The sequence below is a fragment of the Mesocricetus auratus genome, unplaced genomic scaffold, assembly GCF_017639785.1.
Source record: "Mesocricetus auratus isolate SY011 unplaced genomic scaffold, BCM_Maur_2.0 Super-Scaffold_100053, whole genome shotgun sequence".
NCBI lineage: Eukaryota > Metazoa > Chordata > Mammalia > Rodentia > Cricetidae > Mesocricetus > Mesocricetus auratus.
The window spans coordinates 977918-1005600 of NW_024429230.1; the positions used below are offsets into that span (position 1 = coordinate 977918).

Here is a 27683-nt window from a genome sequence, read left to right on the forward strand (position 1 = left end):
ACAGTACCATGTTATAAACTTGATATTTACCGACTATGAAATTGAAGGATAAAGTCTTTTCATACCCTAACCATCACACAACAATTTTCTTCTACTAAATAGTCAGGCAGAGCTGACTATCACCTGTCCCAATATTCCAGTGTCTTTCCACTTAATTCTCCCACATGGTAGAACTAAGATTCAATAGGCAATTTACTTCATTGTAAATTACTGTTTTGTTTTTCTTACAGCGTCTGCTGTTTGCTGGAGGCAGTAACTTTCTCCTGATAGTAGGAATAATTGTGTAGGATTTTATGTATGTTCTGCCTCTTCAGGCATAATCAAGTTAAAGTTAATTTTTTCCTTCTAGTTGATAGCATTAAATGTGGTATAGAAATGAGAGTTCTCCCTGGTCTAGTGTGATAATTACTAAGGTAAAGAGGAATCTTTCCTCTGTATCCCTCAATAACTACGTTTTCCCATAATTGTGTATTCCACTACAACTGCTTGGTTCTGCGAGCTGGGTCTTTTAGTTATATGAAGAAATTCGGGTTTTTTGTTTTTTTTGACACAGGGTTTCTCTGTTTAGCTTTGGAGCCTCTCCTGGTACTCACTCTGTAGATCAGGCTAGCCTTGAACTCACAGAGATCTGCCTGCCTCTGCCTCCCAAGTTCTGGAATTAAAGGCGTGCGCCACCAACACCCAGCCAAAATTCGGTTTTCTAATATTTTAGATTAAGGAGTCTTTACCTAGGGCCAGTAGATTCCCAGTAGTGTAATAATTTTGTGAGCTGGGTGGTGGTGGTGCACTCCTTTGATCCTAGCATTTGGGAGCCAGAGACAGGTGCATCTCTGTGAGTATAAGGCCAACCTGTTCTACAAGGAGAGTTCCAGGATAGCCAGAATTGTTACTACACAGAGAAACCCTGTCTTGAAAAACCAACGAACAAAGGAAACAACAAAACAAACATATAAATAAAGAATTCTGTGAACTGGAATGGGCAGCTGAAATTAAGCACTTCAATCAGGGTTACGGGAAACAATCCACAGCAGCAGTAGTGTCCATTGGAAATCATTTTTGGTGGTGGGTGGTGGCTGAGCATAGAAACCAGGGCCTTTGTAAATGCTAGGTAAACATTATCAATTAATTAAATATCCTGCCCGGTTTTGGCGTTTACTGTACAAATGAACATCACAAGTTTATTTTATTAAAGTCTCAGTAATTGTACTTAAACCTAATGAACGTGTAATTCATAAACAACCAGGCGAGGTGGAGGACATCCGTGAACTTCTCTAGAGTGGTAAATGGTCTACATCGCGCACGCAGGCGCGCACACACGCAGATTAAAACCCTTAGGTTCAAACACAGCACCGAGGAGAAGGCCGAGCTTCCTCCCGTGGCGCTCCCTTAGACGCTACAAAGTGGCTGGCTTCCAGGTTCTGGACTGCAACTCCCAGAAGGCAATGCGGCGCCAGGCCTATCCCGAGGCGTGACAATACCCCGTCCAGTGGTCACTTGCAGTGTCCCCGACAGCATGCGATTCTCGACCTGAACGGCGGCCTCCTCTTCCTTGGGGACTTCTCGGGCACCAAGGAGTTGCTGGAGTCTGTAGCTGTTTCGTGTTCCTTTGGGAGCTGTGCGTGGGAGTGGGCTCGAGAACACAGCCGGCGACGCACACACGTGTCCCCTACACCCGCCCGTACGCGGTCCAGTCTCGGAGCACGCGAGGGCGGAAGTGGTGATGGCCGGCGCGGCCGGAAGTTCGGATCAGCTGATGGGGGAGGCGGCGCCGCAGCCGCCTAGAGGCCCTGGCCGCCCAGCGCTTCGTCCGGGCCTCGAGTCTCGCAGACTGGCCGCGGTCCCCGCTCGCGCCTCGCTGCTGGGGGAGGCCTGGCCCGCTGTCCCTCCCAGGCCCGAGAGCCTCGCCCGGCACGGCCGCCCTGAGCGCCCCGGCCACCCCCGGCCCCGGCTCGCCCCTCAGGCCCCGGGCCTCCCCTCAGTCCCCGGCCGGCGGCCCAGGCCGCGGATCCGCGGGGGGAGACCCGGCCCCGGGGGGTGCGGGCCCCATGGAGCTGATGTTCGCGGAGTGGGAGGACGGCGAGCGCTTCTCGTTCGAGGATTCCGACCGCTTTGAGGAGGACTCGCTCTGTTCGTTCATCTCCGAGGCCGAGAGCCTTTGCCAGAACTGGCGAGGATGGCGCAAACAGTCAGCGGGGCCCAACTCCCCCACTGGAGGCGGTGGCGGAGGTGGCAGCGGCGGCTCCAGAATGCGAGGTGAGGGTGAGCGGGGAAGCCTGCCGGGGAGGGCGCGGGCGAACCCCGCCGGGGCCTCGCTGGGAGCTGTCCGCACCCGGAGCTGTCCCGGGCTGCCAGCACACTTCAGGACTCGCTTTCCGGGCCTTCAGGGCTGGCGTCTTCATGGCAGAGAGAGGGGGCGTGAGGGCAAGACAGGAGAAAGAGAAAGAGGGAGAGATGGGGAGGGAGGGAAGGAGAGAGGGAGGGGGAGGGACGGAGGGAGAGAGAGAGAGAGGAAGAGAGAGAGAGAGAGAGAGAGAGGAGAGAGAGAGAGAGAGAGAGAGAGGACCCGCGCGCGCTCATTCGCGCGCGTTCACGCAAGCTTGTGTTGTCAGAGAACATCCTGGGTTGCCCCGAAAGATCTTTTGTTATTCTTTGACGCCTTAGAGGCCGAATATGGGAGAATATCCCTTGTCTGTTTTAAGAATGTTTAACGGAATTTGGCCTTCTAGTAAACCAGGAGGCAGAAGAGAATGGGGTTAGGTGTGGATGGTGGAAAAGTTACCACTTGAGGTGTCGTTCTGTGGGACGGTGGTACATTGGTCGCTTTGCTTCTAGGCTGTTGATCTCTCCTCATGAGCTGCATCAAGAAAGGGTTCCACCAAGAGGAGAGTGGAAGAGAACTTGTCTGCGAGAGTAGATGCCATGATTCGTACGCATGTGCGGTCTGGACAGGAGAGTGAGCAGCTCAAGGAACACCTTTATGTTGCATTCATTCTTGATCTTCCATGAAGTTAGGAAATAGTGCTGTGAAGAGCTTTGCTCTGTTAGAGGGAACAGGAAGGAGAACGGAGACGGAGAGAGAAGCTTCACAGGGTTAGGGATCATCATGTCTTTCCCTTGCTCTGCCCAAGGCAATTTTTGTCCTGGGCCTCAGTGGAAGCTGGCTTTCTTAAGTAGTTGAAAGGATTAATGTATGTGACCTAGCCAGGCCATTCCAAAAGACGTGTTCTGCAAACCGTATGTGCTTTTTAGGAGCGGTAGTACTCAGCTTCACAAGCAGCTTCAGTGTGAGTCTTTTGAGAGTGTGGGTCATCTGGGAACTTTGAGTTCCCTCACTCTGGGGGAAGTAATTAATTGAAAACATGGTAGCGAAGATTTTGAGCATGTTGATACCCTCCTGCGTGGGTTAAGATGTTTCTCTTCCCCCGAGAGTCTGGGCTGGTCTTGCAGCCTGGTCTGAATGTACCATTTCTCCCCATGCCTTCCGCAGCCTCTCAGTTGTTCACTGGAAAAAGGCTTGCTGTTGGTTTCAAAAGGTTCTCTTTTTGCTAAAACTGTAGAAAACCCCCGTCCTATTCCAGGTGATTGAGGAGCAGCAGACAGGTGCCCTGGGATAACTACCTCCTCCTGGCGACCATGGTCAGAAGTCAGTCTTCAGGTGTCAAGAGGCCCTGTAGGCTCTTCTGCTTCTTGAGGTCCCTACGTAGTCATTCTGACTTCTGACTCATCTTCCTTCCTTAGATGGGGCCTGCAGTCATTAGAGAAGAGTGCTAAGTAGAAAGGCAGTCATGGTACACTTAGTGTGGATCTAAATGGGGAGTGGGGTAGATCTGGTGCTGAGGCCTGTGAGTACATTACCTGCTAGAGCCCTAGAACACACCTATCTGGCCAGGAGCTTGCCAGACTCTCCCTGGTGTCTACTGTTCTGTGCCTGAGGGCCAGCTGTGCGGCTGGAGACTGCCCGGCTCCCCGCTCTCAGACCCTGACAAGAGGGGGGGCTGGAGAGATGGCTGAGAGGCTAGGAGTGCTCGATGCTCTTCCAGAGCACTTCTTTCAACTCCCAGCACCCATGTGGGACGGCTCACAGCCACCTCTCACTCCAGCCTTGGGTTCTGACACTTTCTTCTGGTCCCCATGGGCTCCTGCATGCACACACACAAGCCCACATACAGACACACAGTAAAAAATAAAATTTAAACTTAAAAATATAGGGTATGGTGATGCATACCTTTAAGCCCAGCACTCAGGAGGCAGAGGCAGGAGGATCTCTATGAGTTCAAGGCCAGCCTAGTCCAGAGCAAGGTCCAGGACAGCCAAGGCCACACAGAGAAACCCTGTCTTAAAAAAAAAACAAAAAACAAAAACAAACAAACAAAAACAATATGCAATATGCCTTCAAAATACACATTTTTGTTTTGTTTTTGTTTTTTGTTTTTTGAGACAGGGTTTCTCTGTGTAGCTTTGGAGCCTGTCCTGGAACTTGCTCTGTAGACCAGGCTGAGGCACTGTCTGGCCAAAATATACATTCCTAAGAAGAGGTGTGTGTGTGTGTGTGTGTGTGTGTGTGTGTGTGTGTGTGTGTGTGTGTGTGTGTGTGTGTGTGTGTGTGTGTGCGCGCGCGCACTCAGGGTTAGTATGGCACCAAGTAATTGGGCAAGTTAACTGTCCCTTTGTCTTCCACCTTCCAATGTCCGTCTCTGAAGATGGATTAGTGATCCCATTGGTGGAGCTGTCGGCAAAGCAGGTGGCATTTCACATCCCATTCGAAGTGGTGGAGAAAGTTTACCCTCCGGTGCCCGAGCAACTCCAACTGCGGATTGCTTTTTGGAGCTTCCCGGAGAATGAAGAGGACATCCGGTGAGCCCAGAGGACTGACAAGGGCAGGAGGGGTCTGGTATCTCACACTGGCTGCTGGACTCTGCAGAACAGAAGAGATACTGTAGTTGGACTGCTAGGAGGAAGATAAGGGAAGGGGGCGTGCCTGGGATCCCCAAGGAGTGGTGATGGGGAGAGCCGCCTAGGCCGCGTGGTCTCGGTGTCTGAGCAAGGGTGTTTGCTGGGTTGTGACTGTGTCCTCGTCTCCCCAGTCTGTATTCATGCCTAGCTAATGGCAGCGCGGATGAGTTCCAGCGAGGGGATCAGCTGTTCCGCATGAGGGCCGTGAAAGACCCACTGCAGATAGGTAAGGGTTCCATCATGCCCTGTGGTAGCCTTGTTGCCCTCATCACTGGTGTTAAAGACTAAGAACCTTTTTGGCCAGGCGTGGTTGCTCGTGTCTTTAATCCCAGCACTCAGGAAGCAGAGGCAGGTGGATCCCTATGAATCTGAGGCCAGCCTCATCTACATAGTGAGTTCTGGGACAGCTACATAGTTCTAGGGCAGCTACGTAGATAGACCCTGTCTCAAAAAACCAACCAAACAAACAAATAGAACATGTGGGTTAAGCGTGTAATAAGTATGGGTGGGGCCAGGGCTGAGGGCAGAGGCTCTGGTCCTGGCAACTACTTCTGACCATCCCTTATTCCTCCCTAGGGTTCCATCTGAGTGCTACAGTGGTGCCACCGCAGATGGTCCCTCCCAAGGGGGCCTACAATGTGGCTGTGATGTTTGACCGCTGCCGGGTCACTTCCTGTAGCTGTACCTGTGGGGCTGGGGCCAAATGGTGCACCCATGTGGTGGCGCTCTGTCTCTTCCGCATTCACAACGTGAGGCTCTCCCAATGCACCCTGGCCCTCCCCTAGGCTCCATCCCCTCTCTGCTGCATGCCTGCCCACAACGTGAGCCCTTCTGCCAAAACCACCCTCTGCCTGCTTCTCTCCAGCCCCAGCTCCAAAACCTTTTCTCAGGTGGCCCTGTTTCTGTCCGCTCCTTCAGGCTTCTGCAGTCTGCCTGCGGGCTCCAGTCTCAGAGTCCCTGTCTCGGCTGCAAAGGGACCAGCTTCAGAAGTTCGCTCAGTACCTCATCAGTGAGCTCCCTCAGCAGGTGGGTGAGGTCGGCCCATCTCCCCACTGCTGGCTTCAGCCTTTGCACCAGTCTTCTTGTTAGGCTGGGCCTCCTTGGGTTTACCTTTGTCCCTTTCCCTCAGATACTCCCCACAGCTCAGCGTCTCCTGGATGAGCTCCTCTCCTCCCAGTCGACAGCCATCAACACAGTGTGTGGGGCCCCAGGTGAGTGGCGAGAAAGCAGGCTGCTGGTACAGAGCATCACTTGCCAAAGGCTCCTGTCAGGTGAACGAGCCCTGATGAGTAGGTGACTGTTGCCTGTCATCCCCAGACCCTACAGCAGGGCCCTCAGCTTCAGATCAGAGCACGTGGTATTTGGATGAGTCAACACTCACTGACAACATAAAGAAGACACTGCACAAGTTCTGTGGCCCCTCCCCTGTGGTCTTCAGGTAAATTGGGTCTCTGCACACGAAATCTGTGGTGAGTAGTCCTTCCTCAGGCCGCTGACAGACCTCTGCTCTAGTCGTGCGCGTGTCTCCTGCCTTCTTCTCCCTGCATTGGCATGGCACTGGCGCACAGGTGTCGGTGACGAATCATGACTGACAACGGCCTTGGCTGGAGCCAGGGCTCTTTGTCCTCCTCTGGCTGTGGTTGTCACACTGATGCTGACACAGAGAAGGGCCAAAGTTTTGTCACAAGTGTCCTTTCCCCCTCTAGTCTGCATTTTGGATTGGGGTCCTCTGTGGATCAAAGCCCTACTGTCTTAACCCTCTTCATTCAGCCCCGCCTAGTCATCGTCCTCTCTGTTCCTTTACAGTGATGTAAACTCCATGTATCTGTCTTCCACGGAACCCCCTGCTGCCGCTGAATGGGCTTGTCTGTTGCGCCCTCTGCGGGGCCGAGAGCCCGAGGGTGTGTGGAACTTGCTTAGCATTGTTCGAGAGATGTTTAAGCGGAGGGACAGCAATGCTGCCCCCTTGCTGGAGATCCTCACTGACCAGTGCCTCACCTATGAACAGGTAGCCTGCAGGGTGGGGAGCTGTGTGCACTGCCTGTCTTTCCTGCTCTCATCTTAGTCTGTTTTTCTGACGGGCATGCAGAGGGGAGGGGCTTCTCTGATTTTCTGAGCTATGGCTCACACCTCACCGTCCTCTTTGTCTGCAGATAACAGGCTGGTGGTACAGTGTGCGGACCTCGGCTTCCCACAGCAGTGCCAGCGGTCACACAGGCCGCAGCAATGGGCAGTCAGAGGTTGCAGCCCATGCGTGTGCGAGTATGTGTGATGAGATGGTCACACTGTGGAGGCTGGCCGTGCTGGACCCTGCCCTCAGCCCTCAGCGGTGAGTCTTCCCCAGGGCTACCACATTCTGACAGGACGCCTGAGTAGGGGGTTTCTCTCACCGGGGGAATGGGAAACACTGAGCACTGGTGCTGCCAGGGATTTGTTAGTCTGATTCTGACAGACTCTTCTTCCCTCCCAGCCCCTCCCACTGTGCCCCTTCTCTGCCTTTCTTTGAGGGTATCTTCCTGTTGTGTCTCCTCCTTCCCCGCCAGTGCAGACTGCTTGTCATCCCCTAGCAGCCTCCTGCCCTTTGTTTCCACAGCCGCCGGGAGCTGTGTGCACAGCTGCGCCAGTGGCAACTGAAGGTGATTGAGAGTGTCAAGCGGGGACAGCACAAGAAGACCCTGGAGAGGCTCTTCCCTGGCTTCCGGCCAGCAGTGGAGGCCTGCTACTTTAACTGGGAAGAGGCCTACCCCCTTCCTGGTGTTACCTACAGTGGCACCGACCGGAAGCTAGCCCTGTGCTGGGCCAGGGCCTTGCCTGCTAGGCCAGGAGCCTCTCGATCTGGGGGCCTGGAAGAGTCCCGACCCCGACCTCTTCCTACTGAGCCAGCTGTGAGGCCCAAGGAACCTGGGGCCAAGCGCAAAGGATTGGGTGAGGGGGTCTCCTCACAGCGGGGTCCCCGCCGCTTGTCTACAGAAGGAGGAGATAAAGCTCTGCAGAAGACGGGTCCGGGTGGGGCCAAAGCCAAGGTGCTGGGTGGGACTGGCAGTGGGGGCAAACGGCGGCTAAGCAGTGAAGACAGCTCCCTGGAGCCAGACTTGGCAGAGATGAGCCTGGATGACAGCAGCCTGGCCCTGGGTGCAGAGGCCAGCACCTTTGGTGGCTTTCCTGAGAGCCCTCCACCCTGTCCTCCTTCGGCTGGCTCCCGAGGACCTACCTTCCTTCCCGAGCCCCCAGATACTTATGAGGAAGATGCTGGTGTGTACTTCTCAGAAGGACCTGAGCCTCCCACAGCCTCTGCTGGCCACCCTAGCCTGCTGCCTGGGGAGGTCTGCACCCGAGATGACCTCCCTTCCACAGATGACAGTGGCAGTGCGCTCCATAAAACCAAAGAGGCGGCTCCTGCAGTCGGAGACGAGGATGACGACTACCAAGCATATTACCTGAACGCTCAGGATGGGGCTGGAGGCGAGGAGGAGAAGGCCGAGGGCGGGGCTGGGGAGGAGCACGACCTGTTTGCGGGGTTGAAGCCACTGGAACAGGAGAGCCGAATGGAGGTGAGGGCACTGAAGAAGAGGGGCCTGGGTCACTGAGGGAGGGGCCAGTGCTGTGCCTGTTACCCCTCTAGGGTGGCCTGGCCTGCTGCTTCCACACGGATGCTTGTCTGGGCATTTAGACTAGCGAGGCCTTGCGTGACTGTGGGCCCACTGTGCGCTCTTTGCCAGTCCCCCACTGTTGACCTTGTCTTCCACCCTTTGTGGCGTCACTACCCTGGAGCTTACCATGCTCCCTCTTGCCTACACAGGGGCAAGTCGGCCTTCCTGCCTGGGGTCTCTTCACAGCAGGCGTGGTCAGCTCTTGTTCCTTCCTCAGGTCTTGGAGACCTTAAAGCTCTGAGAGATAGGGACACAAGGTCCTCAGAATCCCTTCCCTGACAGACACGGTAGCAAATGCCTGTGATCTCAGTGCTTGGGAGGTTGAGGCAGGAGAATCTCCAGTTGGAGGCCAGCCAGCTTGAGCTACACAGTGAGACTTTAGCTCAAATAAAATAAAACAAATCTTGTCCCCTGAGACGTCTCTGGCCTCCGGCTCCCCTAGCCTACTTTACCTCGTATGGCCCCTGCCTCGGGTGAGAGTAGCAGTGCTCCTCTGTCCCAAGTCCTCGTGAGCTGTGCTGTCCATTTACCCTCTTGCTCTTTCTCCCATAATCTGAGTGTCGGTGGTGTCTAACCAGACTGAACTCCCGTGGTATGTCCAGGGTCAGCATGGCACCCAGTGCTTTAGGATTATGTGCTACACAATCAAGTGTGTGATGTTCTCCAGGTGAGGCCTTCAACCTTCCGGTCCTATGCCCTGTAGGTGTTATTTGCCTGTGCTGAGGCCTTGCATGCCCATGGCTACAGCAATGAGGCCTCCCGCCTCACTGTGGAGCTTGCCCAGGACCTGCTAGCCAACCCACCTGACCTCAAGGTAGAGCCGCCCCCTGCCAAGGTGAGAGAGACCTCCTTCCTCTACTTTCCTCACCCCACTTATCCCTGCTCCTGTTCCCCACCCCAAGTGAGAGCCGCCTCCTACCTCCACTGAGGTGAGTCAGACTCATTTGTGCAATTCTTTGCACTTCCCATTTAGGGCAAGAAAAACAAGGTATCCACAAGCCGTCAGACCTGGGTGGCTACCAACACCCTCACCAAGGCAGCTTTCCTGTTGACAGTGCTAAGTGAGCGCCCCGAGCACCACAACCTGGCTTTCCGAGTCGGCATGTTTGCCTTAGAGCTACAGCGGCCCCCTGCCTCTACCAAGGCCTTGGAGGTCGGAGGTTCCATCTGAGTCTTGTCCTGCATCTTTCCAGATTCTTACACCTTGACCTCCACTGAGGTACGGGGGTCTAAGTTCCTGCTTGTTCTCTCAGGTAAAGCTAGCATACCAGGAATCCGAGGTGGCTGCCCTGCTCAAGAAGATCCCTCTGGGCCCCAGTGAAATGAGCACCATGCGATGCCGGGCGGAAGAACTTCGGGAGGGCACGCTCTGTGACTATCGGCCTGTGTTGCCCCTCATGCTGGCCAGTTTCATCTTTGATGTTCTCTGTGCTCCAGGTAAAGTGTCTTCCTGTACAGTGAATGGAGAACTTGGGGGAGAAGGGTAGTTGTTTTTTTTTTTTAAAAGGAAAACCAAGGGCTCTAAGACTCTGGCTGAGTCATCTTTGGGACCCATCAGGCAGCAGCATGGGTAGGTCTTGGATGATGAGGTCTCAGATTTCTTTGCATTCTTTCCTGTGGTACTTTTGTTTGCCTGATTTAACCCATTTTTCATCTAGTGGTTTCTCCCACGGGTTCCCGGCCCCCAAGTCGCAACTGGAATAATGAGATGCCTGGAGATGAGGAGCTGGGATTTGAAGCAGCAGTTGCTGCCTTGGGTGAGTGTCTTGTCTTGAGTGGTTCAGGCCTTGAGTTGTAATGGGAAAGTCAAGATGACAGATGTGAACCATCTACTTAGTGCTTAGGACACAGTAATTTAGAGCAGGGGCTGGAGAGGTGAGAGGTGACTCAGTAATTGAGAGCACCTACTGCTTTTCCAGAGGACCCAGGTTCAGTTCCTAGCACCCACATGAAGGCTCACAACCATCTGTAACTCTGATTTCCAAGGGATAGAATGCCCTCTTTTCTGGCTTCCCTGGGCACTACAAGCACATGGTATACATGGGTGTAGGCAAAACACACAAATAAAATAAATAAAACTTAAATAGGTGTTCAAAGCAAAATACAAATCTAAGGAAAGGTCTCAAGGAAGTGACAGAATATGTAACGTAGGTTAAAAGATCAGGAAGCTGTAGACAGGAAATTGTCAGGAGCAGATCCAGTTCTGACAGCAGATACTATGGGCAATCCCAGTTCTTAGGAGGTGGAGGCAAGAGGGTCAGGAGTTCACTCCATCCTTGGTTGCACAGCAAGTCTGATGGAGCTACATGAGGTCTCGTGCCGCAAAAAAGCAGCGAGCAGCAGGGGTGGGGGTAGCGGATAGTGTGGTGGCGCACACCTTTGATCCCAGCACTCTGGAGGCAGAAGCAGGCAGATCTCAGTGAGTGAGTTCCAGGACAGCCAGAGCTACACAGAGAAACCCTGTCCTGAAAAAACAAACAAACAAATGAAAAAGCAATTAAACAAAAAGTTAGATGTGCCCGGGTGTGGTGGTGCACATCTTCAGTTCCAGGAGAGTAGGACAATTACAAAGGTCTTGGAAAGCAGACAGAACTAACGATGTGTATGATAAGCAGCAGGGACCTTTTTCTCATGAGCTGGTGGCTGGCTCTGGCTTCTATGCTTTTGCTGTCTTTGGAGCTCTGACCACTCCTAATCCCAAGAGGGTCTCCTCACAGGCATGAAGACAACAGTGAGTGAGGCGGAACATCCCCTCCTCTGTGAAGGCACGCGCCGGGAGAAGGGTGACCTGGCCTTAGCACTCATGATCACTTACAAGGACGACCAGGCCAAGCTCAAGAAGGTAAGGGACTGAGGGACTGAGTTTTTGCCAGGCAGGAGTGAACAAAATGTCACTATCTTTCTCAGAAGTTTCCAGTACACTGACAAAAGTACTGGCTTGCCTGTAGGAGGTAAGTAGAGGATCTTGGAGACTTCTCATGAAGAACAAGAGACAATGGTTCTTATAGGTGTGCTTGGGCATGAGGTGGAAGAAGAGAAGCAGACAGCATAAAGTCAATCATTCATTTATTTCAATGTTTATTGAATGTCAGTGTATTCAGTCCTCAGGTAAGTGTTATGGAAGATTCCGAGACATGTAAGCTGGGAGGCTATCCTGTAGTTACAACTGGGGAAGACTTCCTGAGGAGGTAGCATTAGGCTGCTTCAAGAAGAAAGGAAGGTAATAGAATTCAGGAAATAAGAGACGTCATGTTACTGCTTGTCTCTCCTCCAGATCTTAGACAAACTCTTGGACCGAGAAAGCCAGACACATAAGCCACAGACCCTGAGTTCTTTCTACTCATCTGGCCGTCCAGCCACAGCCAACCAGAGATCCCCTTCAAAGCACGGGGCCCCGTCTGCCCCCGGGGCCCTGCAACCACTGACTTCAGGCTCCGCAGGGCCTGCTCAGCCAGGGAATGTGGCAGGGACTGGGCCAGGGCCCACTGAGGGCTTCACAGAGAAGAATGTGCCTGGTGAGGTGGGGGCACTGGGGGGGTGTGGTCTATGTTGTGCCCTTTCCTGGGCTCACCCCAGTGTCCTCTATTTTCTCACTCAGAGAGCTCCCCACATTCCCCCTGTGAGGGTCTCCCACCCGAGGCAGCTTTGACTCCACGGCCCGAGGGGAAGGTTCCTAGCCGTCTAGCTCTTGGCAGTCGTGGAGGCTATAATGGTCGGGGTTGGGGCTCCCCAGGGCGGCCCAAAAAGAAGCACACAGGTAGGACAACTAAAGGGATGGTATGGCGGGAAGGTGAGTCCTGAAGGTCGGAGACTTTCAGGTGCCCCTGATTTACGAGACTGATTCTTCTTGGGGGTGTTAGGCATGGCCAGCATTGACAGCAGTGCCCCTGAAACTACATCGGACAGCTCTCCTACCTTAAGCCGAAGGCCACTTCGAGGGGGCTGGGCCCCTACTTCGTGGGGTCGAGGACAAGACAGTGACAGCATTAGCAGCTCTTCCTCAGACTCCCTGGGGTCCTCATCGTCCAGTGGAAGCCGGCGGGCTAGTGCCAGTGGCGGGGCCCGGGCAAAGACGGTTGAGGTTGGCAGGTCAGTAGGGAGACATAGTCATCTAGCCCGTTCTCAAAACCAACTCCTAGTGTGACCCAGCTGTTGTCCCCTAACAGCCTTCCTTCCCGGGTGTCTGAGACACTATTTTGAAGAATCTCCAACCCTGTCAATACCTCTTTGCTCCTTCAGGTGTTACAAGGGCCGCCGCCCTGAGAGTCACGCCCCCCATGTACCCAACCAGCCGTCAGAGGCAGCTGCACACTTCTACTTCGAGTTGGCGAAGACAGTTCTGATCAAAGCAGGGGGCAACAGCAGCACTTCCATTTTCACACATCCGTCCTCCTCCGGAGGACACCAGGGCCCTCACCGCAACCTGCATCTCTGCGCCTTTGAGATTGGGCTTTATGCCCTTGGCCTGCACAACTTTGTTTCTCCCAACTGGCTCTCTCGTACCTATTCTTCCCATGTATCCTGGATTACAGGTAATGCAACGTCCTGACTTGAATACAGGGTAGGTGAATTGGGAGGAAGGTGTTATCTTTGTGACATTGCTGATCGGATGAAAGATGCCATCCCCAGACTTCCCGTGGTACCCACTTGCTCCTTTTTGTCTCCCCTAAAGGACAGGCGATGGAGATCGGCAGTGCGGCCCTGACCATACTGGTAGAATGCTGGGACGGGCACCTGACCCCCCCTGAGGTTGCATCACTGGCCGACAGAGCATCACGGGCACGAGACTCCAACATGGTGAGGGCAGCGGCGGAGCTGGCTCTAAGCTGCCTGCCTCACGCCCACGCCCTGAACCCCAATGAAATTCAGCGCGCCTTGGTGCAGTGCAAGGAACAGGTACTTCCTGCTCTCGGCTCTCTGCACATGGGGAACTTAGTGCTCAGCATCTCTTCTCTTGAAAAGTAATTTTTGTGTGTGTATATGACGGGGTGGGTTGTGTGCCACTGTGTGTGTGTGTGTGTGTGTGTGTGTGTGTGTGTGTGTGTGTGTAGGTAAGAGGACAGCTTGTGGGAGTTCCTCTTTTCTTTCCTTGTGGGTCCTAGGAATCAAACTCATTGTCAGGCTTGGCAACATATCCTGGGACATTCTATTATTAGGGGCTTAGGGACCCTCTCCTCTTCATTTCCCCATATTTAGGAGTTTCAGAAGTATCAAAATTTTCTCTCATTGTAACATTTCATACATTATAGGTTGAGAATCTGTTAGGTTCAGGAATGTGTTTTGGATTTTAGGTTTTGGAATATTTTCCTGTCTATGAGCTATCTTGGGGATGGGACCCAAATTTAATTATGACTTTCATATTTTATGTATTAATTACATACACAGCCTAGGGATAATCTTGTGTCCCTCTTGCCTTCTTTCTTTTCAATGTATGTATTTATGGGGAACTGAATCCAGGGCCTCATACAGACTAGGCAAGCAACTGACTTACAGCCTGCAGCCCTATTTGTGCATGAAAGCATATATCATGGTATTTCCCACTTGCGGTATGTTAGTTTTCAAAAAGTTTCTGATTTTAGTATTTCCAATTTTCAAACTGGGGATGTTCAAATACATTCATCTTTTATATTCATCATACTATATTCATATACTGTGTTGCATTCTATGATATATATTTATCCTGTTATAACTCTAAAGCTAGGGTTATTACCATGACACACACAAGGAAATAGAGGCCTACATTTAGGGACCATCATGATCCCTGAGGATGACAGAGAAACGATGAACTGTGAGCACTGACCCTGGTTTCTGATGCCCTCCTCAGCTAGTCACTGTTCCTGGGTAAGCCCCTTTTCCCTAATGCTCTGTGCTCCTTTCCAGGATAACCTGATGTTGGAGAAGGCCTGCATGGCCGTGGAAGAGGCAGCCAAGGGTGGGGGCGTGTACCCTGAGGTGCTGTTTGAGGTTGCTCATCAGTGGTTCTGGCTCTATGAACAGACAGCAGGCGGCTCATCTATGGCCCGTGAAGGGGCAACTGGCTGCTCCGGCAGTGGGATGAGGGCTGCAGGGGAGGTGGGGCGGGGGCTGCCTGAGGGCAGGGGTGGCCCTGGGACTGAACCTGTCACGGTGGCTGCAGCAGCAGTGACAGCAGCAGCCACTGTGGTTCCCGTCATCTCAGTGGGATCCAGTTTATATCCAGGTCCAGGACTGGGGCATGGCCATTCCCCTGGCCTGCACCCCTACACTGCTCTACAGCCCCACCTGCCCTGCAGCCCCCAGTACCTCACCCACCCAGCTCACCCTGCCCACCCTATGCCTCACATGCCCCGGCCTGCCGTCTTCCCTGTGCCCAGCTCTGCATACCCACAGGTGAGAGTGTTTCACTGCAGTGTGGGCGTGTGGGAGACTGAGGCGCCTAGCGGTTGGAGTACAGTACTTTGGGAGCATACTGGGGCTGTCCAGGAGTCCTGGTGAGGTGGTGGGAAAACGGGAGACCAAGGCTAACAAGAAACGTAGGAATGGCCATTCGTCATGGGCGTAACTCGGCATCTGCTCTTTTCCCTATCCATATAGGGTGTGCATCCTGCATTCCTGGGGGCTCAATACCCCTACTCAGTGACTCCTCCCTCACTTGCTGCCACAGCTGTATCTTTTCCTGTCCCTTCCATGGCTCCCATCACAGTCCATCCCTACCACACAGAGCCCGGGCTCCCACTGCCAACCAGTGTGGCCTGTGAGTTCTGGGGACAGGGAGCAGGTGAATGGAGGGAGGTGCACTGGACATGGGAGGTGGGCGGGAATCATCTCTGTTCCGCCTCTCGCTCACGGCTTTCGATCTACCCGCAGTGAGCAGTGTCCATCCAGCATCCACATTTCCAGCCATCCAGGGTGCCTCACTGCCTGCTCTGACCACACAGCCCAGCCCTCTGGTCAGCGGAGGTTTTCCACCGCCCGAGGAGGAAACACACAGTCAGCCAGTCAATCCACACAGCCTGCACCACCTGCACGCTGCTTACCGTGTTGGTAAGACGCCCTTTCTGTACTCCCACCTACAGCGGGTGGATCCCCTCTGCTGCCTCTCAACTTGTTTACTGTGGGCCAGGTACCAGGCTGGGGTAGAAGGTGGAGGACATACCCTACTGTGTGCCCTACTGTGTTTCCTAGGGATGCTGGCACTTGAGATGCTCGGTCGCCGGGCACACAACGATCACCCTAACAACTTCTCCCGCTCCCCACCCTACACTGATGATGTCAAATGGCTGCTGGGGCTGGCAGCAAAGCTGGGTAACACCTCCCCTCCCCGGACCTGATTCCCTACCTTTCCATCCCAGACCTCCTTCCTAGCTCTTGCTCAGAGTTGAGGCCTTGGTCGGGTATGTGTGCAAGCGTGGGGGCGGAGATTCCCTCAGCTCCTGGGGTGGAGGGAGGCTCTCTGTCAGGCCAGAGCTGAGATACATATATATGTAAGTGGGTCCCGAGGGCAGAGGTGGCCACCCCGTCTCATGCCCCTCCCCCTGCCCCCCAGGAGTGAACTACGTGCACCAGTTCTGTGTGGGGGCAGCCAAGGGGGTGCTGAGCCCGTTTGTGCTGCAGGAGATCGTCATGGAGACGCTGCAGCGGCTGAACCCCATTCATGCCCACAACCATCTTCGAGCCCCGGCATTCCACCAGCTGGTGCAGCGCTGTCAGCAGGCATACATGCAGGTGACAACTTAGGGTTACTGGAGCGGGCTGAGCCCCGGGGAGGATGGACGAGCCCTTAGCATGCTAAGGGAGGTGGGCCCCAGCTGCGGGAGCTTTGTGCTGATGCCCTCCAACCCACCCCCAGTACATCCATCACCGCCTAATTCACCTCACCCCTGCCGACTACGACGACTTTGTGAATGCGATCCGCAGTGCCCGCAGCGCCTTCTGCCTGACGCCCATGGGCATGATGCAGTTCAACGACATCCTACAGAACCTCAAGCGCAGCAAACAGACCAAGGAGCTGTGGCAGCGGGTCTCTCTGGAGATAACCACCTTCTCCCCCTGAGTCTGGCCCCTAGAGGACTCTGTATAGGGACACAGGCCTGTGGCTATGGGGGCCCCTCACACAGAGGGAGTGACTCTTGGCTGGACAGATCATCCCCACTCAATTCCCTGGTAGCCCAGACTGGCAGCTGCTCTCGGGCTGTAGCTTGGGGCCAAGATGTCTCAGACCTTAGAAGCCCAGGGCTGGAGGAGACAGCTTTGTCTGGGAGAGGGCGTTGGGTGGCCTCTGGTATTTATTTGGCATTTATAAATATATAAACTCCTTTTTTACTCTATTTTCTGGGTCTTTTCCTTCTTGTATAGAAGAGTTGTGGAAAGGCAGTTGATAACTGCTGTATTCTAGGTTCTCACTGCAGTAAAGCAGACAAAACAGAAAAATAAGGATGTTTATTAAGGACATTTCTAGCCCACAGCTAGGGCTCCTATTCAGCTCTATGAGCAACTGTCTGACCTCATCCCCATTCAATGTGAATGACATTTGGGAGGCCAGGCCACAGGTAGAGCCCACTGTCTCACTAAAGGGCCATAGCACAGGGCCCTCTCGTGGGTAGGCATAGACAGACAGACAAACTGGCAGGGATGAAGAGGGAATCAATGAGTCAAATACATTCTTCTACCCCCTCCCTGGACCCTCTCTTCCTCACTTCCCAGGTTCATAGGTCAAAGGTACCTAGTACCATGATACAGGGTACCAAGGGAAGCCCCTTTTGTAGGCCCCAAAGCTATGGGAAAGGGATGGATGCCCTTCCCTTTTCAGCCATTCCAATCTTGGGGCCACTGAGGTAGAGGGTAAGGGGCCAGGCCACACTAACCCTTGTGGGCCCTGCTAAAAGGCTAGCCCCTCAGTGAAGCAGCAGGGGTTGTGCTGGGGCATCAGCCCACACTGGAATGCTGCAATTCTTCCCGAAGCCACAAGGGGGCTGGCTGTCCAAGCCGGCTCAGCAGCTTTGATAGTTCCAAATTATGGTTCCGGAAAAAATCCGTAAGGAAAAGGCGAGACTGATGGGAGAAAAAGTGAAAGGAGAAACAAACAGTAAAGGCTGCAGCAGGCTCAGACCCTGGAGATGGAGAGGCAGCCTGCCCCAGGTCTCACTTACCTCCATGTCCATGTCTGGGTACCTCCGGCCTTTACTCTTCCCTAGACAGCGGGTCTTGCCACCTTCAAGTCCCTGGCACCAAAATCCTTTATCTTCATCAAACCTGCTCACAGGAACAGGCCATTAGGTGTCAGGGAAAAGAGAAACTCAAGTCCCACAACTGCACCCTCCCCGTCCCAGCCCACAGGGAGAGATGGGGCGTCTGTTCCAAACAAGCTCCTGCCCCTTTCCCACACAACCTCTTGCCCTAGCCACGCACGCCCACCTGAGGGTCCTCGTGTAGTTCAGAAAGGGGGTGACACCCAGGAACTTCTGGATGCTCTCCATTGAGGCTGCTGGGTTGGTACGAAGCTCCTGCCCATCCACAATCAGCAACTGGAGGGACAGGGATGTGGTTCCCTCTAGACTCCTAAGACAGCTGACAGGAGGGGACCCTAGCGAAGGCTCATGGGAGATGTACCTGTCCAGAGGGATAGTAAGTCAGCCAGCGCTGCAGATGGGTGGAATAGTAGCCAGGTACAAGACACCGGCTCTGCAAGGAGCGAAGTAGCGGAGGGGCCTGAGAGGACGCTGAGATCACTTGGTAGAAGGTATAGTTCAAAGCAGCTGGGTCTCCGTGCGCTCGCTGGTGCTGCAGGACCAAGGGTGAGAAGGGACAGGGCCGATGACTCCACAGTATCAGTCTGGACATATTCTTGTGTGGGGACAATAGAATGCCTACCCCTCCCTAAGGGACGAGTTTAGTTTCCCTACCCTCATTCTTTTCTGTGTCTCTAGCAGTAACTACCTTCTCCATTTCTCCCTTAAGGCCTAGTGTGTCTCTAGCTGCAGGCAAACCTGGTACCAGGAGTAGGCCCTGTCAGCAGGGTTGGTGAGCACAGTGATGATCTTGGCTCTTGGCAGAAGGGCAGCCCCTCGCCGTGGTACAACCTCTGAGTCAAAGTAGGTGGCACTTTTTTCAAAGAGGAAGTCAGTGCTCGCATTGGAAGGAACAGGGAAGAAGTCCATGTACCTAGAGAGTAGCATAGAAAAGGAGCTTTTCAGGGGCAGGACCACATGTTTGTGTCCTGACAGAGGTTATTTTTGGAGAAGGCAATGTTACTCTGAGAAACGGTCAAGGGGACCCAGTCTTACCAGTCAATACCCTTGTGGTAATTAGGGCCATTGAAGAACTGAATCTCCTCAAAGGTGCTGGGGCTAGGGAAGCTGCTTGTCACAGCTGGGTGCAGACTCAGGAAGAAGTGAATAGCTGTGGTGCCTGTATGGAAGACAAGGACCAGCCTGTTCCAGGGAAGCCGCCAGCGGCACAGCATGAGCTTGAAGGAAATAAGAAAGTACTCACTTGTGGGTAGTAAAACTCCCTTCTGCCAACGTAAAGTGAGAAAGGAGGCCCTGGGAGTGGCCCAGGAAAGAGTTAAAAACCGCCTTTCTAGCTGGGCGTTGGTGGCGCACGCCTTTAATCCCAGCACTCGGGAGGCAGAGGCAGGTGGATCTCTGTGAGTTCGAGACCAGCCTGGTCTACAAAGTGAGTTCCAGGACAGCCTCCAAAGCCACAGAGAAACCCTGTCTCGAAAAACCAAAAAAAGAAGAAGAAAAAAAAAAGAAAAACCAAAAAAAACCAAAAAACCCGCCTTTCTATTTGCAGTGGTGGCGCAGGCAGACACACACAGATCTCTGTGAGTTCGAGGCCAGCCTGGTCTAGAAGGTGAGTTCCAGGACAGCCTCCAAAGCTACAGAGAAACCCTGTCTCGAAAAACCAACAACAAAAACAAACAAACAAAAAAGCTGTGCCTTTCACCCTCTGCTTTATCAGAGTCCCTTGTAGATGTCTGCCCCTCCCTGTACTCAGGACTCAATCTAGAGCTTCACACATGGGGAGTGCTCTTCCACGGAGTGGTAGCCCCAGACTTGTTACTTTTCCGTAGTTTGGGGTTAGGTCTTACTAAATTACAAACTTCCTTGATACATTGTAGCGGAGCGTGCACTGGACCTTCTCTACCTCCCAAGCAGCTGGAATTACAAGCCTGTACAGCCAACTCTGGCTATTTTTGAGACAGGGTCTTAGGTAGTCCAGCTGGCCTCAAACTTGCTTTATTGCCAAGGATGGCCTTGAACTTCTGATTCTGCCTGTTCCACCATATTGGCTTTATACTGGGGCTGACACCTAGGGCTTTGGGCATGCTCAGAAAACATCCCTACCACTATTTAATTTTCAAACTCTACAGACAGAGCCAGGTATGGTAGCTTACATATGTAACCCCAGCACTTGGTAAATTGAAGCATAGGGATCAGGGTGGCCTGGGTGACATGAGACCCTGTCTCAAAAAAACTAACCACCACAACAAAAATCCCACATACAGTGGTAGCATGTGCAAGGCCCTAGGTTCAACTCTCCAAACCCTACAAGGACAACAAGACTGTCACCCTGCAAAGTCTGCACACATGGTGGCTCTTTATTAGCAGTAGTAGTGTTTGAGACTTTGAAACAGGGTCTTCTCTCTGTATCCCAGTAGCCTGGAACTCAGTATGTAGCCCAAACTAGTTTTAAGTTCACTGTCATCCCCTGTCCTTGCTTCCCAGGCGCTAGGATTACAGGTGAGCCACTGAGCCCAATTTTCTGTAAATAATTATGTTATGTACTATGTAGCTAGGGTTAAGGGGAAAAGAAATTTCTGTCTCAGGGCTGTGGAAGTACTCTGTGGATTTAAGTACTTGCCATCAAGTATGACAACCTGAGTTTGACCCTTAGGATCCACATGGTGGAAGGAGAAAACGGAGTCCCTCAAGTTGTTCTGCACATGTACACTCACACACACACACACACACACACACACACACACACACACACACACACACACGCACACGCACACGCACACATGCACGCACACTCACACATGCACGCACACTCACACTTACACTCACACTAAATAAATTAATTTAAAAAAATACTATGGCGCACACCTTTAATCCCAGCACTGGGGAGGCAGAGGCAGGCGGATCTCTGTGCGTTTGAGGCCATCCTGATCTACGAGTGAGTTCCAGGACAGCCTCCAAAGCCACAGAGAAACCCTGTCTCGAAAAACAAAACAAAACATGGTGGGAATAACTGATTCCTCAAGTTTTCTTGCACATGCACGCAAGCACACTAGATTAAAACAAATGGCTCCTTTTCTCAATAGACTCGACTATATAAGGTAGGATGAGACGCAGCCCAGGTCAACTGGCTGCGGACAATTTACCTGTCTTCTGTGGTCCCACAATGAGGAACTTGGGGAGCCGATCACAGGTTTTCTCCTTGGACCAGATGTCTTTGTGCCTCTTGTCATCACAGGGATTCTGAAGGTTAGGCCATGAGTCTGATGAGGACTAATCCCGTAACCCTTGACCCCCATCAGATCTCTGCCAGTCTGAGCTCCATCCTTACCTGCCAAAGGGGGCTTCGCTCCTGAGGGAAAAGTTCAAAGTACTTCTGTGCAAGAGGGACAGGAGGGAGGGTCTGGAGGCGCAGTCGTGTCCAGCACTGGAGGAAGCGCACCAGGCTCTCAAAGGTGTACAGGCCCAGCCGGTCATTTCCGTAGTTTGACAGATGTGTCATAAAGACACTGATCTACAAGAGGGTGCCTACATGTGAGACTCAGACAGCCGTCCTAGCTCAGGATCAGCTGTGGTGAGCAAAGATCCTGGCTGGATAACACTCTAGGCTTCTGGCTCCCTTTCGGCACCTTACCGGATTAAGTAGCACTGTCAGAAAGAGCTCTCCACCTCGGATGCTCCGATCTAGTTCACGAGACCCTCCAGGGTACTCATTATAGAAGATAGTGTGTGTGAAGAGGCCACATGTTTGCCGGGGGAGCACCTGACAGGAAAAGAAGGCACAGAGGTAGAAGAGATGCGAATCGTAAGATGGGGAACAGATAAGGGCAAAGTCAGGGGCACTGTCCCGGGTTTGCAGAGGCCTAATCTCAAGTTATAGTAACAGAAGCTACGATCTTCATTACCCCCTATTTCGTGGATGTCTTGGGATGGCAGTTGACAAGTCACAAGTCAATGCCAGTCAGTCAAGGGCTGTCTAAATTTCAAACACTGATGTTTGTAGTAGTGGAAATCCCTCACCATGATGCCATTGTGAATGAAGCCACGGCGGTAGCGGGCGGGGCGGAGATGGGGATACTCCTCTGTGCTGGTCACCTGGATGCCCCAGACAGATTTCCAGGCCTCATAGAGCTGCGTGTGGATGGGGTACACGCCCGAGTGGTGGGGGGCCACAGCATACCCCAGATCCGTAGGAATCCCATGCTCCTGGGAACGGCATAGACTCTCACCAGGACCTGGTGAGGTTTGGGGAGTAGAGGGTAAAGAGGGTGGGGATACCCCGCAGAAAGACAACTGGACAGGGTAGGAGAGGTGTCCATTCGGGAGGAGTAAAAAGGAAATGTCATCTCTGGGAGAAAGCATGGGAAAGAGAGTCAAGGGTCTCACCAAAGCAAACTGTTTGTTGAGCCGCATCTGCTCAGCCAGCACGGAGCGGTTGTGGAACAAGTGTGGCTGCGTGTGACTCCACATGTGAGGGAACCACCAGAACTCCCGCCGGTGCCTCAGCAGCATGTCATCCCCCGCGTCCTCCTCTTCCGTCCCTACGGTCACACCTGAATGCTGACCTCAGCCAGCCCCTGCGCCCTTAGTGTAACCATCACCCATCCTTTGGACATTACTGACCCCACCCAGGGCCCAAGGCTTTCTGTTTGCCTCACTGACAATGCGTTTTCCAGCCATGCATGCTAATCCAAGTCTGTCACTAGCTCATCACTGCACTATGTCCCTGATCTTTGTCCCTCTCTCCAACTTGTGTGCCCAGAGTCAATACTAAAGGGACAGATGAAGCTAAAACTGCTAAGAACAGGCAGTGAGCTTACCGGTGTGGTAGAACTTGCCAGAGAAGCCCAGGTTGAAGGTGAAGTTGGGGACTAAGGTCCTGAGTTTGTTCTGGGTAGTCAACAGAGCCTGTAAAGAATAGCAGAGGAATGCCAAATCAGGAGAAACACACTGAGTGAGAAATATATAGGAAGCAGCTTTCTTTCCAACTATAAAAGGCCGAGAATCTCTGGCCAACTCAGAATCAAAGCAGGGAGTCTAGCACCCAGAGCTTGCAAAACTTTCTAGCAAAATAAACATAAGAAGAAAAGAAAAACTGACCTCAACATCAGCCACCTTCATACGAGTACCTTCTTTGCCCACAAAGATGTCATCAATGTCTACTAAGATGTAGCGGTCGAGGTCCAGGCAGAGGCGCTTCCCAGTGAGGTATGCAACAGCGTCAACAAAAACAAGTTTGTGGAGCCAGAAGGAAAGGCCGTGCCCAAACAGCACCCGCTGTATGCCATCGTGAAGCCCCAGGTCCTGTACCACAGTGGGGAGCCGGGCCCGCCGAAGCGCTGGCCCTGGCACAGGCGGCTCAGCTGGCCGTTGGCTGGCGAGCAGCACTGGTTCGTAGGTGCTATGGTTGGACTGGAAGATGGTCCAGTCGTCGCCAGGCAGGGGCCCTGGCTCCAAGCGGCTGGGGCGAGTGAGATGGAGTAGGGGGGCAGAAGGATTCACTTGGTAGTCCCGGAGCCCCAAATTTGAGTGTAGAAAAAGGGGAAAGCCCTTAAGTTGGGCACTCAATAGGCTATGCTCATGGGCTCGGAAAAAGCCAATGATGCCTACACCATACTCCACACAATACCGGTCAAGCAGTTCTCGACTCCAGGAATCCAAGTTGACATACTTCAGAAGGTTCTCATAGATGACCAAGACATAGCGGCCATGGGTATGATCAGTCAATGTGGGCATGTCCCCTCGGCCGGGTGCTAGTTCGGTGCTATAACGAAAACGACTAGACTCCAAAATGGCCACAATCTCCTGCCCCAATTGTGAGTATGCACTTTCCACAAATACAAGGACCACAGGTTCCGTTCGGGTTGTCTCTGGGGGCCGAGGGGGCCGAGGTGGGCCTGGTGGCCGTGCAGGGCCAGGGCCAGCTGCCCCACTGCTACTGCAGTCTCCCAGGGGCAGAGGCAAGGGCTCCTTGGCCTTGGGGCTGGTGGAAACATAGTAAGCCAGGAATCCCATGGAGACAAGACTGAAGCCAATCAGCAGCAGTATAAGGCGGTGCAGTTCCAGCTGCCGAGCAGGGCGTACTACCTTCCACAGCTGGAGCATGGCGAGGAGAATGGGAAGCAGGGGGACCACCTCGGGAGATGGGAGGCAGGAGTCCTGTGGGCTGCAATGGTCGTGGTAGGGCAGAAGAATAGAAAAATACGGGAGAGGGACTCTCTTGGGTCAGTTCCCTGATGAGACAGATACAAACTCTTTCTACACAGATGGGGGGAGGCAGAAGGAGCAACAGGTGGCACTGGACAGAATTCACTGGTCTCAGGTCACCATGGCCCCCCGGCCCATGCCTCAGGCTGAAACTTGAGCTCCTTCAGCTCTGGTGGAGGCTCTCACATCAGAGACCAGCAGAGTCCACAGGTGTGGCCCCCACAACCTGTAAAGCAGAGAAACCAGTGGGTACTTCTCCCCTTGAAAGTCTGTCACTAACCCATTCTCCTACCCCACACTCATTAGATGATCTCTTCTGTGTGCGTGCGTGTGCGCGTGTGTGTGTGCACTGTTCTCCTGTCTTTGAGACAGTCTCTCATTGAACCTGGAGCCCTCTGCTACAGTTAGAATGGCTAAGAAACCGTTTGGACCTACCTGTTTTCACTTCCCTGCGTTGGGGATGGGCACCACCACAGACCTGACTTTTCCTGGGTCCTGGGAATCTAAACCCAGGTGCTCACCTTGTGCGCCAAGTGCTTTACCCACCGAGCCTCTCCCCAGCCCAGATGCCTTGCTCTACATAGTACAAGTTGAATCCCATACCTTGGCTTCACAGCGCGTTCTCTTAGAATACCCAAATGAGCATCCAAATTCCCTTCTGCTCAAGCTGGGGCAGGAACTCAAGTTATGAAAGAGCCTATCCACAGAGACCAAACAGCCAAGAGGGGAAACAGAGGTCTACTCTGAAAGGAATTCCCATCCTGTGACTGAGCAGTTTGCCAATGAGCAGGAGCTCTGGCGGGCTCTCTATGAGGAATGGATAGCACATCTCAGGGTTAGTCTCACGATCCAATGAAGCATCAGATAGGAGAAAACTCGTGAGTCTTAATCTACATCAATCACACCCTTTATCACACCCAACGGTACTAACGAACTTTCAGTCATGTGGCCGCTGTGGTGGAGGAACCTGAGAAACGGTGAGAGCTAATACTTCTATCAACCTGAGTCCAGAACTTCCGAGACTTGACCTTGACATTACTTGTAAAAAATTACCCCATAGCCTTCACTTCATCCATGCTAAACCAGGAGAGAAGATAAAAATGTAGACCCAGGGAAGGACATGTCATCACCAGTACCTAAGAAGGGCCAGAAAGCTGACTCCAGACCCCCTTCTTACCCCTGCTTCTCCTTCCTGAATTAACCACGGTGTGTGTCACTACACCCCCACTCCAGAACAGCCCAGGAGCACCCCTGAGCTAGTTGAAGGGATGGAGGGATTGAGGGGAAGATGATCAGAAAGCAGTTTTAAGGAAACTACTTGGCAGGTACTTTTCCTCTTACAGACTGCAGGGTTCCAGTCACTTTTATCATAGGCACTCTAGGTGAAGTTAACCCCCATCCCAGTACATACTCCTCAGTGGTGACAGATGGAGACAAGGTCTTTCAGAATCCAGAGAGATGATTTATGACGATTTATTTAGACGTCAGCTTTGGCCTGGGTAAAACTGATATGAGAGCTGGGAGACAGAATAAAAACTGTGACGGGGCCTGGAGTCCGAGGTTAGCAGCAAAGTCCACGCTTACCACGTGTGAGGCTCGAAATTCAGTGGTGGAGGGAGGGAGAGAGCAGGAGGAGAGCTGGGGGTCATGGGAAGAGCTCAGTTCTTTTCTTTTCCTGCTTTTTCAGAGTATTACTGTGTAACCCTGGCTGTCCTGGAACTCACTGTGTAGACCAGGCTGGCCTCAGACTCAGAGATCCATGTGCCTGCCTTCCGAGTGCTGGGACTGAAGGCGGGTGCCACCGCCACATGGCAGGAAAGCAGAATTCTACCAGAGACACTTATGGGAGCCAGCAGTTGAGCACCCCGAGAGCCGCACTGCACACGCATCACCTGTGTTACTAATGCTGCCTATTCAGTGCTTGTTATTGGTCAGGCATTCTTCTGAGAGCTTTGCACACGCAGACAGATCCAGATTTAAAACGGCTCCACTTATTACAACGGTCAAATGATGAGCATGTAGTATAAAGTGTACTTCAAATCGGTTTGTGGTTTGCTTTTCAGTGCCAAATACCTGGCCTTGCACAGGCTAGGCAAGTGTTCTACCGGGAGTTACAGTCCCAGACCCTGGAATTTTGATCCTTTCCTGAGGTAGTGGACTTACAAACACAATGCTCTTCTGGTAACACCAGACAGTGTAAGTTCCTCCTCAGCCATGACATCACATAGCAAAGGGCATTGGTAAGCTACTGTGGTTAGTAGGTTAAGATAAGCATTTTCAATTTAGGGTATTTTAAAGGTTTATTAGGATGTAAATCAAGAAGCATTTGTAGTTAAAACCAGTTCTAGGAGGTAGGGAAAATACATATAACTATATTATTTCCACTTTACACATACACAATTGCAGGCCCGGAGAAGTTTGGTAACTCACCCAAGCTCCGTCAGGGGAGGGACTGGGATTCAAAGGTCAGGCCTGTCAAGCTCCTGCTCTAACAACCGCATTTTAGCTTCATTCCTAGAGGAAACAGTGAGATTTAGGGAGGGGGGTCATGGGAGAACTGTTGCGGGGGCAGCAGGATGACTAACAGTGGAGGAGGAACATGTGCGTGGCCGTGGAAAGTTTCCGAGGAAGGAGAAAAACCCAGGGTCGCTATCCAAAGTGGACGGCGAGCGCTTGCAGGGTCAGGCGGGCTGGGGGTGTGGGCCCTCCGCTGGGAAGACCGCAGGGCTGACGCCGAGGGAGGAAGGCATGGGGACTGGGGACCTGGGCTCGACGGCAGAGGGCCCTCCTGCAGGGACTAGCGACACGAGGAGCCCACAGGTGGGGGAGTCGCAGGAGAAGGGGCAGGGGCGCGGCCGAGAGTTGACACCCAGTCAGGCGCCGGCTCAGAGAGCCCGGCAGTGACCCGGGCAGAGTGACCGGAATGAGGCAACCGAGGGGAGGCCCGCGGCTGGGACACAGGACGGGGGCGCGCGGGGCCGGGCGAGGGGCCGCCCAGGACGACCCCGCGGGCGGGGACGGCGGCGACACTCACGGGAAGTCTGGGGAGGGAAACTGAGGGCGACCGCGGGCGGCAGGCTGCTCTCAAGGATGGCTCGCCCCGCGGAGTGGGCGGCGTCCGCGCTGTCCCCGGGCCCCGCCGCGTCCCGGGGCCGCCCGGCTTCCCTGCTCGCGGGGCCTCGGGCCGCGTCGCCGCGACTCCGCCATCTCCGAGCGAACCAACGCTCCGCCGCGGCCGGGCCCAACTACCGCTCCCACCAGGGGGAGGCGGCGCGCTGCGGCTCGGGCGCCCGCTCGGGTCCGCGCGCTCTCCGAGGGCGGCCGCCGCGCGACCGGGGTCTGGGAGAAGCGAACGGCCCCCGCGCAGCGCTCGGCAGAGCGGCAGCCTCCCAGACCTTCGGCCCGGCGCTCGGGCCGGCGCGGCGGACCCCCTCCTGCACGCCGGGTGGCACGGTCTGCGGAGCGTCGGGGCGGGCCCAGGGCCCAGGCCCGTCCACTCGGCCCCGCGGAGGGGGAGGGCGCCCGCGCGGCGAGGGCGGGGCCTCCTCCCGCGGGGGCGGGGCGAAGGCGCCGTCCACCACTTAGCGCCCACTTCCTCCCAGCCTCCCCAGACTCAGCAGCCCAGGCTGAGTTTATACCAAGTTTTCCTACT

The 27683-nt window shown here is 53.7% G+C and overlaps 2 protein-coding genes across 11 annotated transcripts; one reads left to right on the plus strand and one right to left on the minus strand.

Moving 5' to 3' along the window:
• The first annotated feature begins 1387 nt into the window (after positions 1–1387).
• Positions 1388–16909, plus strand: Zswim8 (zinc finger SWIM-type containing 8). Of its 6 annotated transcripts, none has more exons than XM_021234942.2 (26): positions 1388–2253; positions 4701–4854; positions 5085–5179; positions 5530–5702; positions 5872–5979; positions 6083–6164; positions 6271–6391; positions 6760–6961; positions 7107–7282; positions 7547–8504; positions 9307–9417; positions 9577–9756; positions 9857–10040; positions 10262–10360; positions 11321–11445; positions 11878–12118; positions 12202–12360; positions 12464–12692; positions 12843–13135; positions 13276–13499; positions 14484–14972; positions 15177–15360; positions 15450–15626; positions 15768–15887; positions 16197–16307; positions 16432–16909. In XM_021234942.2, exons 1-26 carry the CDS (start codon positions 2046–2048, stop codon positions 16890–16892), a joined length of 5664 nt encoding a protein of 1887 aa, XP_021090601.1. In that variant the 5' UTR covers positions 1388–2045; the 3' UTR covers positions 16893–16909. The 6 variants fall into 6 exon arrangements, with proteins under 6 accessions (XP_021090601.1, XP_021090600.1, XP_005083612.1 ...); XM_021234941.2 differs by having other exon boundaries at positions 1389–2253; positions 9307–9438; XM_005083555.4 differs by having other exon boundaries at positions 1389–2253; positions 9307–9438; positions 16129–16307; positions 16432–16780.
• Positions 16850–27210, minus strand: Ndst2 (N-deacetylase and N-sulfotransferase 2). 5 transcript variants are annotated; one of them, XR_005873274.1, is made up of 16 exons: positions 27066–27210; positions 26462–26545; positions 22925–24257; positions 22645–22732; positions 22211–22377; positions 21845–22030; positions 21459–21587; positions 21156–21338; positions 20971–21067; positions 18866–18989; positions 18569–18743; positions 18192–18362; positions 17997–18106; positions 17732–17834; positions 17447–17633; positions 16850–16984 (listed from the first exon to the last, which is right to left on the minus strand). XR_005873274.1 is itself a non-coding variant. In XM_040735894.1 (15 exons), exons 3-15 carry the CDS (start codon positions 23927–23929, stop codon positions 17508–17510), a joined length of 2664 nt encoding a protein of 887 aa, XP_040591828.1. In that variant the 5' UTR covers positions 23930–24257; positions 26462–26545; positions 27066–27209; the 3' UTR covers positions 17007–17507. The 5 variants fall into 5 exon arrangements, 4 of the variants coding, with proteins under 4 accessions (XP_040591828.1, XP_040591829.1, XP_040591830.1 ...); XM_040735894.1 differs by lacking the exon at positions 16850–16984 and having other exon boundaries at positions 17007–17633; positions 27066–27209; XM_040735895.1 differs by lacking the exon at positions 16850–16984 and having other exon boundaries at positions 17007–17633; positions 22211–22365; positions 27066–27208.
• Positions 27211–27683: the final 473 nt, after the last annotated feature.

Excerpts from the sequence above, each read along its gene's own strand:
- Ndst2 (XM_040735894.1), bottom strand. The coding sequence starts at position 23,929 with ATGCTCCAGCTGTGGAAGGTAGTACGCCCTGCTCGGCAGCTGGAACTG. Across the intron at positions 22,378-22,644 it reads TGGCAAGTTCTACCACACCG|GTGTGACCGTAGGGACGGAA; the intron begins GTAAGCTCACTG and ends GTCAGCATTCAG. Across the intron at positions 21,588-21,844 it reads TCATTCACAATGGCATCATG|GTGCTCCCCCGGCAAACATG; the intron begins GTGAGGGATTTC and ends TTTTCCTGTCAG.
- Zswim8 (XM_021234941.2), top strand. The coding sequence starts at position 2,046 with ATGGAGCTGATGTTCGCGGAGTGGGAGGACGGCGAGCGCTTCTCGTTC. Across the intron at positions 5,703-5,871 it reads GTCTCTTCCGCATTCACAAC|GCTTCTGCAGTCTGCCTGCG; the intron begins GTGAGGCTCTCC and ends CCGCTCCTTCAG. Across the intron at positions 13,500-14,483 it reads TGGTGCAGTGCAAGGAACAG|GATAACCTGATGTTGGAGAA; the intron begins GTACTTCCTGCT and ends GCTCCTTTCCAG.